This window comes from Acipenser ruthenus, chromosome 24 (assembly GCF_902713425.1).
Source record: "Acipenser ruthenus chromosome 24, fAciRut3.2 maternal haplotype, whole genome shotgun sequence".
In the NCBI taxonomy this organism is placed as follows: Eukaryota; Metazoa; Chordata; class Actinopteri; order Acipenseriformes; family Acipenseridae; genus Acipenser; species Acipenser ruthenus.
The window spans coordinates 16,821,629-16,842,681 of NC_081212.1; the positions used below are offsets into that span (position 1 = coordinate 16,821,629).

General features: G+C 38.8%; 1 protein-coding gene across 8 annotated transcripts; it reads right to left on the reverse strand.

Moving 5' to 3' along the window:
• Positions 1–3,008: 3,008 nt before the first annotated feature.
• LOC117429253 (high mobility group protein 20A-like) lies at positions 3,009–20,730 on the reverse strand. 8 transcript variants are annotated; one of them, XM_058998466.1, is made up of 11 exons: positions 20,601–20,708; positions 15,576–15,677; positions 14,312–14,401; positions 10,618–10,753; positions 10,124–10,336; positions 9,665–9,797; positions 8,598–8,635; positions 7,915–7,990; positions 6,412–6,627; positions 5,679–5,811; positions 3,012–4,306 (listed from the first exon to the last, which is right to left on the reverse strand). In XM_058998466.1, the coding sequence occupies exons 3-11, from the start codon at positions 14,395–14,397 to the stop codon at positions 4,303–4,305; spliced, it is 1,035 nt and encodes a 344-aa protein (XP_058854449.1). In that variant the 5' UTR covers positions 14,398–14,401; positions 15,576–15,677; positions 20,601–20,708; the 3' UTR covers positions 3,012–4,302. The 8 variants fall into 8 exon arrangements, 7 of the variants coding, with proteins under 7 accessions (XP_033904453.3, XP_033904451.3, XP_058854449.1 ...); XM_058998465.1 differs by lacking the exon at positions 20,601–20,708 and adding an exon at positions 20,394–20,500; XR_004548396.3 differs by lacking the exons at positions 15,576–15,677; positions 20,601–20,708 and adding an exon at positions 20,394–20,522 and having other exon boundaries at positions 3,009–4,306; positions 5,679–5,761.
• Between the last annotated feature and the right edge of the window lie 323 nt (positions 20,731–21,053).

Consider the following 21,053-nt stretch of genomic DNA (forward strand, 5'->3'; position numbering starts at 1 on the left):
TGACAAAGTGCCACACAGAGGATCAGTTCTGAGACCCCTGCTCGTTCTCATTCATAAATCACAGAAGCCAGCTTCGATTTGGAAGGTGCAGCTGACGTGTACGCAGCAGCTCAGGAAATCCAAAAGGGATTTAAAACATATACAGAATTGGACAGGAATAACAGCAAATTAAATGTTATCAAATGTGTTTAGCATGGCCCAAATTCTGCTCATGAGAAGTAATAAAACATTTAAAAAACCTTAGTAAGTATACGTTAATAAACTACTGAAAACTGAAAGCATTAGAAGTAAGCCAATGTCTTATAGAAGAAGATTCATCCATTTCTACAGCAATGGTGAACAAGTTCACAAACAACAGCCTTATTCTTGTAGGAAGCAGGAAGTCCCAGCTTCGGAAACTGGAAGTGGGAAGATGTTCTAAGAGGAAAGTAATCATCAGCTGTGTTGGATTGATTATTGTTCTGGTAATGCAGACTGCAAGGGGGTTATGTCAGAAAGGAAAAGCAAATATCTGGGGATTTTATCATAAAGGGACAATATTTAATTTTGGTGTAGTAGCTGAAGAACCCCCACCACAGGAAATCCACGAAGAAATGGAAAATCCTGAGTTGTGGTATCAGCTTTGGACATGGTTTCACATATCCCTGTTAAACATTGTGAAATTGTGGTAACAGTGACATTGGACTATCATCTTGTTTTTTGCTATATATATATATATATATATATATATATATATATACAGACGTGCTCAAATTTGTTGGTACCCCTCCACAAAAAACGAAGAATGCCCAATTTTCTCTGAAATAACTTGAAACTGACAAAAGTAATTGGCATGCACTATTGTTTATTCCATATTTAATAGAAATCAGACTTTGCTTTTGATTTTTTATTCAACATAATATTGTAAATAATAAAACAAATGAAAATGGCATGGACAAAAATGATGGGACCGCTAACCTAATATTTTGTTGCACAACCTTTAGAGGCAATCACTGCAATCAAACGTTTTCTGTAGCTCTCAATGAGACTTCTGCACCTGTTAACAGGTAGTTTGGCCCACTCTTCCTGAGCAAACTGCTCCAACTGTCTCAGGTTTGATGGGTGCCTTCTCCAGACTGCAAGTTTCAGCTCTATCCATAGATGTTTGATAGGATTCAGATCAGGACTCATAGAAGGCCACTTCAGAATAGTCCAATGTTTTGTTCTTATCCATTCTTGGGTGCTTTTAGCTGTGTGTTTTGGGTCATTATCCTGTTGGAGGACCCATGACCTACGACTGAGACAAAGCTTTCTGACACTGGGCAGTACGTTTCGCTCCAGAATGCCTTGATAGTCTTGAGATTTCATTGTGCCCTGCACAGATTCAAGGCACCCTGTGCCAGGCGCAGCAAAGCAGCCCCAAAACATAACCGAGCCTCCTCCATGTTTCACTGTAGGTATGGTGTTCTTTTCTTTGAAAGCTTCATTTTTTCGTCTGTGAACATAGAACTGATGTGACTTGCCAAAAAGCTCCAGTTTTGACTCATCTGTCCAAAGGACATTCTCCCAGAAGGATTGTGGCTTGTCAATATGCATTTTAGCAAATTCCAGTCTGGCTTTTTTATTTTTTTCTTTCAAAAGTGGAGTCCTCCTGGGTCTTCTTCCATGGAGCCCACTTTCGCTCAAAAAGCGACGGATGGTGCGATCAGAAACTGACGTACTTTCACCTTGGAGTTCAGCTTGTATCTCTTTGGCAGTTATCCTTGGTTCTTTTTCTACCATTCGCACTATCCTTCTGTTCACTCTGGGGTCGATTTTCCTCTTGCGGCCGAGCCCAGGGAGGTTGGCTACAGTTCCATGGACCTTAAACTTCTTAATAATATTTGCAACTGTTGTCACAGGAACATCAAGCTGCTTGGAGATGGTCTTGTAGCCTTTACCTTTACCATGCTTGTCTATTATTTTCTTTCTGATCTCCTCAGACAACTCTCTCCTTTGCTTTCTCTGGTCCATGTTCAGTGTGGTGCACACAATGATACCAAACAGCACAGTGACTACTTTTCTCCATTTAAATAGGCTGAATGACTGATGACAAGATTGGAGACATGTGTGATACTAATTAAAGAAACTAATTAGTTTGAAATATCACTATAATCCAATTATTTATTATCTTTTCTAAGGGGTACCAACAAAGGTGTCCATACCATTTTAGAATATCTTTGTAGAATAAGCAATAATTCATCTCTTTTCACAACTTCTTTGCTTTATTCTATGACATACCAAAGGCATGCAAGTATACATGATAAAATAGCTTTTAATTTCATCACTTTTCAGGAGGAATGAAGAACAAATTTGAGCACGTCTGTATATAAAAGTACATAATAAAGAAACTTGTTATTCCATGTGTGTACTAAGATTCAATGGTTTAATTTGAGTCCCAATATAATTCCAATGCTGTAACATGTGTGTTGGGATATGTTTTTTGTGTGTGTGTGTTTGTTCAGAAATAGGAAGTAAAATCATTCTGCACAATCTGTCATCGGTAAGTAAAGCTGAACAAATGCATTCCACAGTAATACAGCAAGAAGCGATGAAACACTCTTCTTTACACAGTCCAAGGCAGAATTGTATTTAGACAGCTGGGGCTTTATATGTGTTGCCAAAAAACTGGAAGCTCAATAGAGGAATAGAGGAATTGCAGCTGCAACCGTTAAATGTTTTTTGCTTTGTGTGGAAAAACTTCTGGTAAAAAAAAAAAAGCTTAGTCTAAATCCATGGATACCCTTATATTTCTAACCAATAATACCTTGAGAAAGATGTGCTTTTCTTGTAATGTAAACTTATACCTGCTTTGCAGTTTTTGTGACCTAAATGGCCGCTTGGCGACTACAAAACAAACTAACTTACAGTGATCATACAAACAGACATGGCTGAGATAAGAACCAAGCAAAAAATAAAAAAGTACATTTATGAACACTTAAACAGCTTTAATATGTTTACAAAAAATAACATCAAGTTATAAAAACAAACGTGTTTATTAACAAAAGGCCCAGTAGACTTAACATTTTAGACTGCCATTGTATTTTTTCATGTTCCCATATCTGTGTCTACAATCCCATGTAAAATACTATGCACTAAAAGTCTATCCCATTTTACTATGCCTTTTCATTTCAAATGGTGCATATCAAGTCATAAGCAAGAAGGGGCGCAGCTGTCAACATAGTAGACAGGTTGGAGTAACGTGGTCCCTGTAATATAAATAATAAGATGACCTGCTCTATTTGTTTTCAAGATAAATGGTTGTGTTCCTTTTATTAGAACATTGTGTTTTGCTTTGTTTTTAAATAATAAGTGTATTACTTTTTTATGCTGGATAAACCTGGCCTACAGCAAACCCTTGGTGAAGTCAGTACCTGTGGTGGGTTTTTCTACAAGACATCAGTGTAAACTTATCAATCAAGAACGTCTTTAATTTAAAACAAAAGTACAACACAGACTGCACAACAACTTAAAAATAATAATAATAAAATAAGCCAGTCGACTTGGTAAAGCTGACAGAATTACCAACATTGCAACAAAAAATAAGTGCATACTTAAAAACTCTGAACAGCTACAGTATTTACACCAAATGTAGTTTCAATAATGTTCCTCCAGCAGATAGTACGTTGAACCTTATAGTTGTATTTATTGCTGCTAAGCAAGGGTTTGACAATCGCGGACAGGGTTTCCTGGGATTATCCCAGCCTCTATCATATTATGCTATTTTTCTTTTTTTTAGTGCTGGAACAAATATTCAAGTTTGGGTATAATTGTTTGGGTATAATTGTATTTATTTACCCTGTAATGCAATGTTAATTTTAAATTATTTGTATTTATATATTAAAGTACCTGTTATGCATGGGAGCTTGAGGATGGTAATACTCCTAAACAACCATTTCTAAAACTTTTCAGACTATCAGGCATGAGGCAGGACAATGCATATAAAATAAGTATAAAATAATAAATACAACTAAAAAAAAACAGAGTTATAAAGAATAAAATACTTTAAAAAATAAAAAAGCACAGGGTTATTTGTCCTCTGCAAAGCCAATGCTCACAAGAGCAACTTCAACTTAAAGCATATTAAACAGTTAAATTAAAACAGACTTGGAGCTGATGCTTCATACACATGTGCGGTGAAACTGAAATCCGGAAGGGAGCCCCCATCACACTCAAGTGCGAGTTTGGAGATTTGAGAGCTCGTTTTTTAGTCTGTTATTTCTGGCACTGCTCTTCTCCTGTTATGCAGTAACCTGAAGATGCTTTGACAACCACGATTCATCCTCACCTGGAATAAAAAACAAATAAAGAAATGGATGAAAATCTAAAGTTGAAGTAACCTGATAATGTGTCTTAGTGTGTAATAAAGAGTATCATTGTCCCTTTACATTAAAAGCATAAGATCATTTACGAATGAGAGGAGGCCATTCAGCTCATCTATGCTTGTCCATTTCCTTGTAGCTGATTGATCTCAGAACATTGCCAAGTTGTGTCTTAAAGGGTCCAAGTGATTCTACCTCAACAACATGCCTAGGCAGCCCATTCAATACCCTCACCACTCTCTGTGTCTCCTTCCCCTGTCCTAAGTCTTTCTCTACTTAATTTATAAATATTTCCACTGGTCCTGGTTTCTGTACTGCGCTTAAAGTATTGATTCGGTTTAATCAACTCCTTTTAACCCTTTACAGACTGTGAAGATTATACCTTTTTCAGGTCTGACATAACTTGACTTTAGGGCTTCTATCAGGGCAAATGCATTATATCTTTCTAAACAGATGAGGGTCTGAAAATTAAGAAAATAACATTTTCACTGAGATCTGTCAACCCATCCATTTATTTTCTTTCGGGTCAGTAAGCATTCTTAGTTATGTAAAGCAATTTAGTATGCTCTCCGGTAATGCCTGCGCTTTGAAGTCCTGGTGTATGGTAATCGCAACCATAGATACTGAAATGCTGCATCACTTAAAAAAGAATCTCTATTGGCTTGGGGCTTTAGTGAAATGTGTTTTGATTGGTGTGTCATTCCTGAAGTTTCTCTATGTATATTTCACTACAGTTCATTTCTTTTTGGGTTTATGAACATTTTGGGTGATTTAGTAGGATTTTAGGTAAGCTTTGTACTTGTGATCACCGAATCTCCCAATACGAACAAAAAACTAAAACTTTTCTAAAGAAATTTAAAATGAAATATCGCTCTTGACTTACAGTACAGACCCGAGTGACTGCGTTTTGGTTGATTGTTTAATGTCTGATGAAGGATTTTATGCTGATAAAAAAAAATGATGTCACCGATCGAAATGTAAACATGTGATTAGGTACAAGTAGTTCCCGACTGTGGCTATGTGCTGGATGCGCCACTTCCTTGAAAGATAAAATCAGCAGACAGGATGTTTGTTATTCATTCATAAAATTCATTTTATGGACCTCATCTTCATATTGCTGATATTTTTATTCCAACTTGGCAGTTTGAAATGTTTTATTCAGAATCTACATTACCAAAAGTGATTTATTTTATTAACCAAAACATAGAAAAACAAGTACATTCTGCACAATTTCTCAAAACTGCAGAATACTTTGGTACTGGCCCCCTAGTAATCAGCCTGCTTGTTACATTCAAATAAATTATGGCTGCTTAGTTTTTTAAACTCCTGTGCACCAACCTTTCGAGGCGGCTGATGACGTCCCGCACAGTGTTGATGAGGTTCTCGTGTTCCTGTGGGTTAGCCAGGATGATGCTGTGCAGCTTATTCATGTATGAGTCAATGGTATCCAGGGTGGGAGTCTCCCCACTGCCTACGGTACAAAACACAGATTGAGCACACAGCCCAGCAACTGAGGCACAATTCCATTTTAACCACAACTCATTTAAACCTGTACTTTCAAAAAGTGCATACAACCCTTCAGACTGATACCGACATACACATGGGTTAAAGAAGTTCTGAACAAAAATGAGAACAGAGTTAAATTTATAATTGGCAGAGTAACTCCAGTAATGGAGCAGTTAACTGCTTTATAACCTGGATGGAGGTTTAATGGGTTCAATTAAACCATTAAGAGCATGGTTGGAACAAAGACCTTGACTGGAAGGACCAGAGTTGCCCACCTGTTATAAGGCAAGGAAACAGTTACAGCACAGGACTGAGTACATGGGATCTAGTACAAGAGGGCAGAGGCTGGACGTTAACCAGCGACCATGCATACTGCATGTGAGCGTCTGAACCACTATGTAAATGAGACTCATCTACATTCCCCTCATGTCATCTCAATAACAGGGGGCAGAATCTACAACAGAAGTACATTACACAGCACCGCCTGTTACATCAGCAATTAGAACTGGTGACTGGCTGAGAGTCTAGTGGTGAGAGCAGGACTGGGATGCTGTGTGTCTCTCACCAGGCAGCGGCAGGCTGGAGAAGCTTGCTGTGAGTGCTTGACGCAGGGTTTCCAGGTGTTGCTGCAGCAAGGTATTGCGACTGCGCTCCTGCATCACATCCCCCTCCAGTCGCTCCACAGCACCATGCATGCTCTCCACATGTTTCTGCAGTGCTGCATTGCGTTCTTCAAACTCCATGTTAGTCTTTCGTAGCTGCCGCAGCTCCCCCTCCCGTGCTGGGGAACCAAAAACATGACATGGTGTTAGAAATGTAAAAGTTAGACATTACTCCCAAGAAGCATAACACGTGTCTCCTCTTTACAGTGGGGTTGTGAATAGGTACACAAGTTATCAGCAATACATCTATAAGGAACCTTTATTTGTAAAGCAAAAAATGCTAAATGTTTTTTTCAGTTTCATCTCATTTGTAAGTCAGTCTCTCTCTTTTTCTCTCTCTCTCTCTCATGTGGTTTTAATTGTAAAAAAAGCTAGTTTGTAGAAATAGAACAATTAAAAGATTCTAAAAGCTTTACAAGAAAAGGTCTTTTCTTCTGTATTCTTTTTATTTACCCTGGAAACAACCAGCAGCCCTGCATCATGTTAGGATGTATACAGGGGCAATACTTCCTGTAAGTAACTGGGTTTATCCATTCAGGGTTAGTTAAAAGCAACATCTTAAAATGAATTCTAAACTGCAGAGGCAGCCATTGCAAAGAGAAATATGTTCACTTTTTCTGGTTTTAGTCAGAATTCTAGCGGCAGTGTTCTGAACGAGCTGTAAATGAGACACCACAAGTTTTAGGATACCAGAGAAAAGTAAATTACAAGTCAATTCTAGATGACACATGTCTTTCAGCATCAAGTAATAGTAGGTCTAAATTTAGCTATATTTTTCAAATGATAAAAGCATACTTCATTAATCCTAATAATAGTTTCAAATGATAGGTGAGGGTCAAAGATGACCCACAAATTTCTAGTTTCAGTTCTGATGAGAGACTGCTAATGTCTATCTCATGTAAACCAACATGTTTTAGTTGGTTCTGAGAGCCCACGAGCATAACCTCTGTTCTATCAGAATTCAACATTAAAAAGTTCAGAGACATCCAACACTATGTCAGCAAGGCAAGCAGCTAAAATTTCTGCAGGGGTGTTATTTCCTGGCTTTAAAAGACAGATCTAGCTGAGTATCTTCAGCGTAACAATGGAAGTTCACTCCATGTCGGTGCATAATGTCACCTAAAGTTAACATATATAACGGAAATAACAAAGGACCTAAAACACAGCCCTGGAACACCGCAGTCATGTTGATTTCACCTCCCCAACAGAAACGAACTGAAACCTATCGGAAAGATAAGACCTGAACCAAGCTAGGATTAGGTCATAGAATGGGGAAAAATTAACAAAATATGTTTTAATAAAAGTAACAAAAGAAAAATGTGCTAATTGTAGAGTTAATACAGCCATTTGAATATCTTCTTTTTATTTCACGTAAACCCCATACTTAGAAAAATCAGTTATCACACCTTTGCTGTGGTTCAGAAACTCCTCAGTGAAGATTGGGATATCAAATACTGATCTCTCCTTGCCCTCTGTATCCTTCTGGGGGAAACAAAAAGACACATCTCAGAGTGCTGTGCAAAGAAATATTAAAGGCATCAATTACAAAAATAGGACGTTTTATAGGTGGATTTCACAAGCAAAAAAAGTTTTTTTCGTGCATAAATCTTTCAATCAAATGCAAACTTTTTAAATTAAAGTAGCATTTAAAGCACTAGTGTGGTACTGTCTTTTTTACAGTTTCTAAATTCTTAAAATCAGTTAAAAACATTTCACTATAATAATATTCTTATATTTATTTAGCATTAAATCAAACACAAGGTGTGGCAACATCAGTGCTGTATTATTTTTGTAATGACACCCATGATGTCTTTTCTCTTTTTAGAGAATGAAGAGCAGATAAACTATGCTGAACTATTGTTAATCAAGTCTCATTGCTTACTTAAACTAGGGAGTTTCTATAGGCGTTTAAGATCCCATTGTCACTGCCCGGGGCAGTGACTCAGAGACATATGCTGGTGTGGCTGGTGAAGGAAATACCAATATTACAATGGATCCATTGGAGGAAAGGAACCCCTGAGCCAGCAACAGGCAGAGGCGGTAAATGAGCACCTTGGGACTTTACATTAAACTGGACAGTGGTGATTACCTCATGGAGAGACTCGTTGGCAGCCTGCCGGATATCTGCTGGAGAAAAAAATGGTGTGAAACGTGCAATCTCCACATTTCTGCTTGCAGTATTTTAGTTCTTGCCTGGTGGGACACTTAAACCCCAACAGCCTACACCATAACAAATACAATGTGAAACTCAAAACTGTCTCAGCAGGGTGACAGAGGCACTCGGCTTCAAGGGTAAGTCAGAATTCTGTTCTGACTAAATCCCCCTTATGTGGGCAAAATCTCAGAACAAGTCTAATTACTTGTATCATTTTTATTAGGACCAGTACCAAATACTGTGTTGGGATTGCATTTGCCTTGCTCAAAGCCTTTACAAGACCTGGCATACTCCAAAAGGTGCTGGTAGATGAATCCATTTCAGTGATTAATTGAGAGGTAGGCATATGACAGAAAGGTGTCATTGGAGTTCATCACAATCATGCTCAAACTTAAACTCTTGTAAAGGATTTAAAATTGACATCCCTGTGAAAACATGTTGATTGAAAGCTTTTATGAATAATTTCCAGAGAATACGTAAGCATAAGAAAAATGTTAAACTGCATTTAGGAATTATTTTAGTAAAAATGTTACCATGCTGAATCACCTCCATCACCTTTTGGGTATTGAAGAAAGAATTACTTTCTTCAATACCCAAAAGAAATGGGTATTGAAGAAAGTAATTTTCATTGAAAACATTATACAGTTCTGCTGCGTTATGTTTTGGTTGTATGCTGGTTAAAGTCTTCTTTCATAGATTTCTTAAAATATTTATCCAGTAACAGTTTGTTTATAGTGTGGTCCTTTTTTCATTGTACACACTTGTTGTGAGCGAGTCAAAAATCCTTCTGGCTTTTATAGATATAAAAGGTTGAATAAAGCAGAGCTTGAATCCCCATTGATGAGTGTTGTACAGTCACTGTATAAATGTACTGGCTGAGTCGTTTTCTTCCTGTGTGTTGCACTGCATCAGAGTTGTTACCAAAGCTAGAAAAGTGTATCATCATTAGTAGTGCCACAAGAGATATGTCTCCAGGATCACAAAGGCAAGCCACTAGATACCTGGTCTGTGCTGCTTGCCCTTCTGTTTCTCCTGCACCTTCCTGTTGAAATGCTTGTAGGCCTCAGTTTTCTGGTACTGCTGCAGCTCCCTCATGTACCTCTCTTTGTCTCTCTCAGCCTCCTCGAGATAGTGCTGAAGACAGACAAGCAAAAAGACTTGAGTGTCACAGCGTATTCCAACTATCAACATAGCCCCAAGTGGAAGAGATATACGTATTACTAATATCTCTCTAAGGAGAGAAAATTTAGGTGTAGGAAAGTTATTGTGGCTGCAAAATGCTTCATTTTTTTATTGGACAATAACCATTATGAAACTTGATCAAGAGAACTGTAAAATATAGCTCATTGAACACCTCATTTTTTTCTGGAAGACAGGTTCTATTCCAAATGAGGCAAAGTAATACACCCTTGGTTCATTCTGAACTACATATCCCAGTGTGCCCCAGGGAGTCTGCTCACCTGCTTCTCCTCTGGGGGCAGCTTGGTCCACTCATTGCCCAGCATCCTGGTGATCTCTGGAAAGGGTGTGTCTGGCCACTCGGCTCGCAGCTGTTCGCGCCTCTCGTTCATGAATCGCACATACCCAGTTAGGGGTGCTTTGGGGGCGTTGCTGTCCTTTATAGGCTTCTTCCGCTTCCGCCCTTTAGGCCAGCTTGGGCGCCGAGGTTTCTGCTGCAAGAACATGACAACACTGCTGTTAGGAGCGTCACCAGAAATAAAATACAAAATACAGGCACCAAATGTGAAGATCTCAAAGTTCAGGGTGTGTATCATTTATAAGGCCAGGGCTTAAAAAAAATGTGACAGTAAAATGGTCATTTTTAATGTTCAATATATCAAGAAAAATCAGTGGTGCCCACCTCAATAAGGGTCAGCGGTGTATTAGTCAGCCAGCTCTATACAGAGAATGCAATAGAACAATAAAAGTACAGCAGCTATATTGCTATCCTCACCTCTTCTCCATTCCTCTGCACCTTGCTCTCTGTGTTGCCACTGGGAGACTCTGTCGGCTGCGGAGGGGCTTGTGAATTCTCCTCCATGGGCTCAGGATGGCCAGGGGCCTGGGAGTTGCTCTCACTGCCAGTGGACCTGTGAGACAGGGTGGATAATCAGGATGTCAAGGGAACACATATTTATACTAGCTCCCAGTTTTACTGGCAAAAGATTAATAAACGCCCCACCACCCTCCCCAATTCCTTTTTCAATATCTTAAATGATTTTACTTACAAGTAATTTTATTTTCTTATACACAATGAAACTAATTATTATTATTTATTTCTTAGCAGACGCCCTTATCCAGGGCGACTTACAATCGCAAGCAAATACAAATACATTCAAGTGTTACAATATAAGTCATACAATAAGAACAAGAAATACAATAATTCTCAAGTGTGACAAACCACAATTCAATAATACAGCAGATAATAGTGAAAGTTACATCAGGATATGATTAAATAGTGATAGTTACATCAGGATATGATTAAGTACAAAATACTACAGATTAAACACTTGGCAGATTACAATATTCTGAGGTACAGGATTAAATGCAGTAAAATAGGGGGCAGATAAGAGCAAAATAAAGCATATTTAAATGAAGGGTGATAGTGTCCCAGGATACAACAGAGGAGTTCTACAGGTGCTGTTTGAAGAGGTGAGTCTTAAGGAGGCGCCGGAATGTGGTCAGGGACTGGGCAGTCCTGACATCTGTAGGAAGGTCGTTCCACCACTGCGGAGCAAGGGTGGAGAAGGAGCGGGCTCGGGAGGCAGGGGAGCGTAGCGGAGGTAGAGCCAGTCTTCTAGTGCAGGCGGAGCGGAGAGGTCGAGTGGGGGTGTAGGGAGAGATGAGGGTCTGGAGGTAGCTGGGTGCAGTCTGATCAAGGCATCTGTAGGCTAGTACAAGAGTCTTGAACTGGATGCGAGCGGTGATCGGGAGCCAGTGGAGCGAGCGGAGTAGTGGAGTAGCGTGGGCGAAGCGAGGTAGAGAGAACACCAGGCGAGCAGCAGAGTTCTGGATGAGCTGGAGCGGACGGGTGGCGGACGCAGGGAGGCCAGCCAGGAGGGAGTTGCAGTAGTCTAGGCGGGAGAGTACCAGGGCCTGGACCAGGAGCTGGGTAGCATAGTTGGTGAGGAAGGGTCGGATTCTTCGGATGTTGCTCAGGAAGAATCTGCAAGTGCGTGCCAGAGTGGAGATGTGCTGGGAATAAGAGAGGCAGGGGTCCAGGGTGACTCCAAGGTTCTTAGCTGAGGAAGAGGGAGAGAGTGTGGTAGATTCCAGAGGAACAGAGATAGAGAGATCAGAGGAGGGGGAGGAGGAGGGAAAGAAAAGGAGGTCAGATTTAGAGAGGTTGAGTTTGAGGTGATGCGAGTGCATCCAGGAGGAAATAGCAGACAGACAGGTAGAGATACGGGAGGAGATGGTGGAGTCAGAGGTGGGGAAGGAGAGGAAAATCTGAGCATCATCAGCATAGAAATGGTATGAGAAACCATAGGATGCGATGAGGGGGCCCAGGGAGCGGGTGTAGAGAGAGAACAGGAGAGGACCCAAGACTGACCCTTGGGGGACTCCAGTTAAGAGAGGGTGAGGTGTGGAGGTTGCTCCACGCCAGGTTACCTGGTAAGTGCGGTTGGAGAGGTAGGAGGAGAACCAGGCCAGAGCAGTGCCAGAGATCCCCAGGTTAGCAAGAGATGATAGTAGAATAGAGTGATCAACAGTGTCAAAGGCAGCAGAGAGGTCAAGGAGAATTAGGACAGAGGAGAGAGAGGCAGCTCGGGCACACTTAAGTGAGTTGGTGACAGACAGAAGGGCGGTTTCAGTGGAGTGAGCAGAGCGGAAGCCAGATTGGAGAGGGTCAAGCAGAGAGTGGTTGGACAGGAAAGCAGAGAGCTGGCGGTGTACAGTCCGCTCGAGGGTTTTGGAGAGGAAGGGTAGGAGGGAGACAGGACGGTAGCTCTGGAGGGAGGTGGGGTCGAGGGTAGGTTTTTTGAGGAGGGGAGTGATAGAGGCTAGAGGAGTGATAGATTGACATATATTTTGTTTAGTGTTTGTTTGTAATAAAACAACATTTAATTATTTCTCCCCCAAAAGGGCATGTTTATGTTATACAGTGAACTACATGAATGCACGACATACAGTGCTTTTAATAACAAAAGAGCAAGTAAATGACACTGCTCTGTTGTGTTGTACAAGCAAATGAGTTCTATGCATTACTGTGGCAATGTGCCCCGCCCCTGTGTGCATTTGTGTGTTATATGTTGTATGTTGCGTGCGTGTGTTAATGTTGGTGTATAGAGATTGGTACACGGGATATAAACGGGTCTGTGTTTCACGTGTATTTAAAAATGTAGATTTGTATTTAGGCACGAGGAGGGCACAAATCACTTCACGTGCTGGTTAAATGTAATATGTGAGCACGGGGTTGCACAGAATTAATTCACGTGCTGGGATTCAAGTGAATAATTAATTAGTAATTGAATCCCAGCACAACAGTATATATAGATGCACATTTCTTTCACTCGGGGTTTGGGTGTTCAGGGCGAAAGAACGGGAGAGAGGAGATAAAAATAATAACAAGAAGAAGAATAATAATAAGTGTTTCTCACCGTGTTTGTTCGTCCCTGTTTGTTAGTGTCTGTCCGTTTTGTTTACCTGTTTATTTTGGCTACCAGTGCCGTGTCCTGTTTTGTGTTTCTGTTTCAAACTTTTTATTTTCTGTTCTGTTTATTAAATGCTGAGCGCGATCACGCGCTCAGCTTCACCAAAACCCCAAGTCTCTGTTTATTTCCTGGCTCTGGTCTGACGCCACCCACTCCGGCCGTCTTTGTGACAATTACTCATTTAAGTGTAATCCTGTATTTCCACTCAACTTATGCAGGAGTGTATATGACAAAAATATTAATAACAATTTGGTAATACAACAACACTAGGGAATTCATTCTCTTTTAATGCTGTGGTAGCCTTTAAAAAGGCTGTTGGGTTTTAAGCATTTGAACTCCAATGCTTCTTTACACTGCAGTGCTCTTCACTTCAATATAAACTACTGTCAGCAACCAACATCTGCCAATAAACTTGGACTGATGAAGAGGTAATGAATGTGCACAACAGAGCAGTTTCCTAATTAAAACAAAGAAACATGTCAATTGTAAAATGTGTTTGAGTGTTTTTGCTAGATAAAATGATGATTCAATTGAATTATTTCCACCTTTAGAAAAGTGTCTGCTTTAGAAAAATCTCTTAAGGGGGGCACAGCAAAAAAAGGTTTGGGTAATCCTGCCTTAGGGGATGATCAAATGATCAAAAAGCGTATTTGTAAATGCAGTATTTGAGAGAGAGAACATGTTATGTATTCATTGTGGAACTCTTACATGACAGACAGGTTAATACTGCAGAATATGTCTCACTGTGCTGCAGTCTTAGTGTTCCCGGTCCCAAGAATGGTTTTGGCAAAGCCAGCTACAATGACACAGTCAAGGCCTGTTCTCTGCACAGTGCTCGCTTCTTAGTTAAATGTAGTTGTTTGGAATTTTAATTTGTGAAATGTAATTTTCAGATTAAATATAGCATTCCCAAAGTGATCTTTGGGTTCTGTACCTTTTGGGAGCACTGCACGTCTGTATGGGAAAAACTCTAAAAGTCATTTTGATATATACCCTGATCCAGCATTGTTGTGCTGCTTCAGAACCTCTTCCTCTGCAAAGATGGGAGGCAGGCTTGAGTTCAGCATCAAATTCTCCATCCTTCTGCAAAGAAAAGTTTGAAAAATAATTATAAACCAATTTCATTTTCATGTATTTGAAACAAAGCAACAATGGTGGATTTATTTTTACATAACACATATTTGTTTTTTTACATTCAACGCGACCTGCATACTGCGAAACTTGTTGTATTGTGATATGAGTGTTGTTACACTGTAGGTCAGGTCACCCCAAGTCAACAAGGTCAAATAAAGCACAGTGGGATCTAATTATTATAAGACTACTTTTAAGGAAGTATGTTTGTAGCTCTGATAAAGAGGCCCTGACAGGAAACAAGATCTCCGTGGGAACTAGGCTTTGATTTACAATGTTAAGAATGTGAGGAAAATTAAAAGACAACTTGGGTCCCCAGCTGCATAGTGAAATATTGCTGCTGCTGCTGAAATAATAGAATTGGCTTGCTCAGTCTTCCCAATGGTATTGATATCTAAACTGCAAATATTAAGGTATGCAGTCATTGAAGATTCATTGAAAATACTTTTCATATAATTTAACGACCTAGTAGAGTAATCAAAAGGCAGTATTAACGGAGGACAAAAGATGACACAGTTAAATCCCTCTACCTTCAACCGGTCTATCCTACTGTATACGACTTTTTGCCTCTTTACTGGTCCCTCTGCCCCATCACTACATCCTCCCTTAATACCATAATATTTGAAAACATTATTCATTTTTAAAGCGCTAGACCAGGCACAATATGATCACTCATTTAGACAGCATGCATCAATTTCTCATCTCTGATCTAGGCCAGGTAAGGACTGTAAACTAAAAGAACGAATTGCAAAACTAAACTCACACCTCTTTACCAAAAGATCTTCCCTGTCAAATCTAATTTCCCTGTCTCTCTTTTTCCATGTGTTTCTTTAATATGTCTTTCCTAAAAAAAAAGTTACATTAGCAAACATTTCTGGAAGTGCAGCTCAATCAAAGCTTGTCAAAATAATTCCCTCAACACTTTCATGGGGGAAGTTAACTGTGGCTCCATGTGTGCAGAGAGTGCGGTATTATTTCATTTATTTTTTGATAAAAATGTTATTTTTAATTGTAATATTTTGTGCAGAATTGTTAAATATTGTTCAGGTGTATAGTACAATGCAGATGAATAGCTTATCGTGCAGTTTCAATCGAATTTACAGTTGCTTTCATTTGCTCAACCCACCAGATGTCTTTGTTTAATTTCTCTGACCAGGCTGATTCACATCCCCCAGTCTCCCAGCCTCAGGGACATACTACATACATTGCTCACCAACAAACAGGCCAACTGACAAACAGATGAAGAAACAGAAAGCATTAAACAATGTAACAAAGAAAACACAACAGAGTGTACAGTCTTTGTAGAATACGGTCAATAGCAATCTAATGTTACCACAAAGATTCTAGAAAATTGAAGATAGAAATGTCTGATAAAACTTAAAAGAAACATGGACCTTTTCGCTGGAGAAACGCTGTTAAACAAAGAAGTGAAATAACCCATCTTAGATCCAGCCATACTGTAAGATACTGTAGTTTAAAAAAGTTTGAAGTTTTTTTTGATGAACTGAAAATATTCTTATTAAAGAGCAATTTGGTGTAGCAATGATAAGATACCATTTATTTTTATTTTTTTTAAATTTTCTGGCTTTTTAAAACTCAGAAGTTAAAGAAACCCAGTGTCGAAGAGGCTACACACTTCTTACACTTTTCTGAAGTTACTGTACTGCAATGGTGGACACAAAAAGAGCTCATGATATACCTGGGCGTATTGTTTCTTATCTACAAATATGACCATGGGATAATTAGCAAGCTTTTCAAATTTGAAAATGACACAAATTTGTGGTGCTGGAAGAATTTGCAGGAATATTAACGTAAAGTAAAAAGGTACAGTCGTTACCAGATCTCTCTCAAATCTAATCTGCACTATACAGCAATTCAAAGATAATCCATTCATCTGTTTTGGAGATAGTGACTGTGACAAGCAAAGGCATTGTATAGAAGAGGTCAAGGACACCAAACAAACTCCTAAAGGGTGCATTTAGTTTAAGGTCAGTGAAACAAATGGTTTGAATGCATAAACGGCTTATCGGTCCCTCACAGAGGGTGCTTAATTAAAAATACATAAACATTTATTTAAGACAAACTGACTACTGAATAAAGTACTGTAGCCTTAATTAGACCTTGGGGAAGTGTGCTTTATACCCTCTGAATTTAGATTATATCTCGTTTTCTATGTTTATAATCCCATGATATAGTCATGTGTACTAAATCATGCATTACTGTTTCTGCACTCATGGGTATTTAGCATATTTTATCTTTGGAATTTCTGTATTGAGGCCAGTGTAAAAATGACGAGCAGGGATTCATTTGTGCTAATTCATGGACACGCAACCCGTTTAAACGGACCGTTTATCATCTGACTGCGGCTCAGTGTATTAATTCCATTTCACTTATGAATATATCGTAAATATATCTTTTTTTATGTTTGTTGACTTGCTCTTTCACATTTTTTGCATAAAAAGCAGCACACCATTTTAATTCGTACTGCAGAGGGTAATTGTTTCTCATCAGCTTGTCTCCAACTAATTTTATGAGTCTTCCTCACCTTTCTTAAATGCACAAACCCACAGCATTGAAAGAACCCATTCCATAGGAGGCTGAACAAACTCGTCTGCTAAAATAAAAACCGCTTCAACAAGTAGATATTTCATTTGCTTTGTATTATTGTGCAATGAGTGTGTATATGGAATAACAGTACGATATCAATGCTTTGTTTTTAATTGTTTTGTGTAGTTTTGTTTGATGTGTATGGTGCAGTACGAAATAAAATTAACAGTAATCCTAAGAGAAATTGCCTGGACTCAAAAAACAAGGGACCCAGTAGAGATACTGGTATTCTACCTCATTACAATTTATAATACTTGTGTACATAGATTGCATATATTTATATATATTATATTATTTATTTATTTCTATGTGTGTATATGTGGTATGCATGTGTATGTATGTGTACATTCGAATTGTAGTGATTCAAAATGGGTTCTATGTCATCTTTGCATGTAAACATCTCTTTCCTACTTTCACCTGTAGAAGAGACCTTTAAGGTCTTGAAAGCTTGTGATTAATTATTGTTTAGTTAGTCCAATAAAAGGTATCACACCTCCTTCTCTTTGTCTATTGTCTCTGGACTAATATGGTTACCATTTCATCTATCAACGCTAAGAGTGTCAGAAATTCATCCCATGACCATGTCAGACCTGCAAGATGTAATTTTACAGTCCCTCAAAATGTATGGTTGACAGACACCCCCATACCCACCTCTGGACAGTGGAAATCCTGGGTATGCTTCTTATAGTACCCCTGTGCTATTGTACCCAATGTAATTTGCTGGACGGCCTAGGATTTTATCAATCGATAAACAGAGAACTTCAGCTCCAATGCATTTAATCCAGCACCTTTCAGTATTAAATTAATCACAAAAAAGCAGGAGTCTAAAATGGCAATTCTTCAAAATTACATGAATTGCCATTTTATTTAAAGAGGGGGGGGGGGGTTCTCTTTTTGAGGCTGTAACCAAAGGGTGTGGACAGTTGAGTGGGTAATATATTGAACATTAAGGGGAGACGGGAGGTTGGTAAAAATAAAAGCTTGAAGTTCAAGCTGAAACCAGTGCTGCTTTCTCATGCAAATGGTATGCGGCTGAGTCTATTTAAGGCTTCCAAATATTTACAAAGCCGCTCAGCCTGGTCCCTTGAAGCAGGTGCTGGGGGAGGGGGAGCATTTTGGACAGACATTTAAGTTTTATTCTGCTGGGATGACACCCAGAGTGATTCCTGTATGTTTGTGTGTGTCTGCTTGCCAGGGACCATGTTGTCCTCACAAGTAACATGAAAAATATCCTAGTTTACTGGTTCAATGTGTTGGATGATGATATAAGGGGACGTGTACCATCAAAATATAACAACATTGATTTTGAAGTGCCAGTGGAGAATCGCTGCTCTGCATGTCTCCATCACGGTGTGTTGTCATAATATTCTGCACGTTTAAGGTTGCAGGTTCCATGGTTGCTAAAAGGCCAAGTAGCCAACACCCTTTTTGGTTTTTAACATCTATATATCTTGACAGTACTACAGGTAGTCCGGCTATATTATATATGGGTATGGGTATTAGATATTGGTTTAAATTCATCTCTTGATAATAATAATTTGAACTACTATAAACTTCACTTATTCGAAAAAACTAAACCACAAGAATTCAGTACAATACCTTGTTTGTCTCCTGGCGACTGCCGCTATTGTAGTTTTAGCTCAACAACACATTAGATCAAAAATGAGGCTAGGTGTGTTTTGTTGATTTGTCAGCACACCACACCTTTTTTCTGTGGTTCAGATATTCTTTTGGCTTATTTTTTATGCTGTCCAAAACATGAACTGACCAGTTATTTCTGGTATTGCCCAAAAGTACTCTTCAGGATTACTGATGATGGATTGAGGCATCCTGATTGCACAAATCAAATAATAGCACAAGTGGGAATCATAGTGCAGAATGTATCTCAATTGCAACAGAATACAGTAAACTGCAGCATGAACAGGTTACAGTATGTGAACACAAAATAAGTAATAGTATCTGGTGTACATTCAACATTTACAGGATTTGTGCTTTAAAGTGTTTATTGGTTAAAACCTACAACCAGAAATCTAATAAAATGAAGAAAAATAGTTTATTTTACATTTTGCACAATAAAACTAACATATGTAAATGACATGCCAAGTTCCATGTCAGACAAGTAAACTGCAAAACCAGCATTATTGTTTTCTAGTTCAGAACCATTAACAGCGCTACTGTCATTTCCCATTTAAAAGAGTAAAAGAACTGCACAGGTTCAGAAGAGTAAATCTGACCGTGAGTTTCAAGCTTGCTCCACTGTCCTTGATGGAAGATACAAAAAATCTAAATGTGGCTTTTAGAATTTTGGACCAGCAAACAAAAAAAATGAAATAACTGGCAAGCTTAAGGATTGCATTATAGATAATATTAATAGCCGAGAAAAAAAAAAAAAAAAATGTTGCTAGAAAAGACACCAGCCATGTTACTTGTGCGAGAGTGAAAGTTACAACAATACCTTCAAAATGTCCTTATCAAGTTTTATCACATTTGGAAGCAGATTTCTAGATTATCTTGTAAACATGTAATCTCTATATCTAAATATATCTAATATATATAAAATGTAACTGTGATATTCACAGAATGACAGCCAGGTACACTCCACATAACCCAAGTATTAAGCCTACTCAAAAAGCTCAGCTATACAATGGCATTGGAAAGTTTTGTCTGAAGTGGAGAAGCGGTGTTACAGATATTGCGGGCCATATTCACAAAACATTTACTGCCATGTTTCTGTAAGTTCACATCATTTTTCCTTTCTAAAAAGAAAACAAAGTGTTGATGTAACAAAGCTTCAAATAAAAAAAGATAAAATAGTACAAACTGTGTTAAATGCTTTGTGAAAATGACCCTGTATTTGTAACAATGTAACTGTGACATACAGTTGAATGAGCAGACAGCTGCCATACTGTATATCCCCAGATTATGACACACTCAATAAGTGATGCTCTAGAGTCTAGGAGGTCCTTTGGAAGTTTCACCCCAAATAACTGGCTATAGAACACTCTACCACACACAAAAATGTACCGGCCAACTCAAGATCAACAGACTCCATACAGCACACACATAAAAGGTCACAAGACCTCAATATAGCAGATTATGTCATATACAGTATAACACTGCCAATATGACTACTACTTCGTGGTGTCTGAGATATGATGAGATAGTCACCAAAACAAAGAAGAGTCCGGAATTAATTAATCAGGTGGACACAGAACTCAACTGTGTAGTTCGTCTGTTATACAAAACATGTTTTGACTGTATCTTCCTGCGACACGTCCACACCACCGCCCCCAACAAGCACCCCGGCTCACCCCACTAATAATACTACCACACTAACCTGCAGTTTCTGGAGTCGCTTATTGAAGGGGGTTCCACAAATTTCAACAATGGGGTGTACCCGGCGCGATGCGGTCACGACAACACTCATAAACACTACGTAAACTTGATATATCAATCCGCAGTTCATTCAGCACTATTATTATTTTATAATAGATAACGTTATAAAATAAATAAGTCAAAATTTAAAGGAAAAGGCACCACTTACATTGCATCCTAGTAAAGAATAATGAATATTGTAAATCTTTTTGGAGACCTACATTCACCGGCGGATGGACATCCTTTGACGCACTTCATGAACTGTGCCTGGCGTTAAAAATGAATGACTAGTCGCTGGTGGCGAGTCATAAGCCCGCGTGGCATGCAGGGAGATGTAGTATTTAAAAAAAAAAAAAAATAAATCATGGTAGGCGACTCAGTCATTAAAAATATGTTGTTGTCGACGTTTTACGGTAAAGTGCAAAGTATAAGTGAAGCATCAAAGTATTTGTACGAGGCTGTTGTTATTATTATTTATTTATTTTTTATTAATACTACCGGACTAATACTAAACTTTTATTAACAACAGTTTTAGTGGTTTGTATTGCATGGGTTATTTCCAGCTGGGTTTAGACCTCACTGCGTGTAGGCAGATAACCAAGTTTCATTCCGTAAGCACCCA

Excerpts from the sequence above, each read along its gene's own strand:
- LOC117429253 (XM_034048558.3), bottom strand. The coding sequence starts at position 14,397 with ATGGAGAATTTGATGCTGAACTCAAGCCTGCCTCCCATCTTTGCAGAG. Across the intron at positions 10,337-10,617 it reads TGCAGAGGAATGGAGAAGAG|CAGAAACCTCGGCGCCCAAG; the intron begins GTGAGGATAGCA and ends ATGTTCTTGCAG. Across the intron at positions 6,628-7,914 it reads GTTTCTGAACCACAGCAAAG|CACGGGAGGGGGAGCTGCGG; the intron begins GTGTGATAACTG and ends TTGGTTCCCCAG.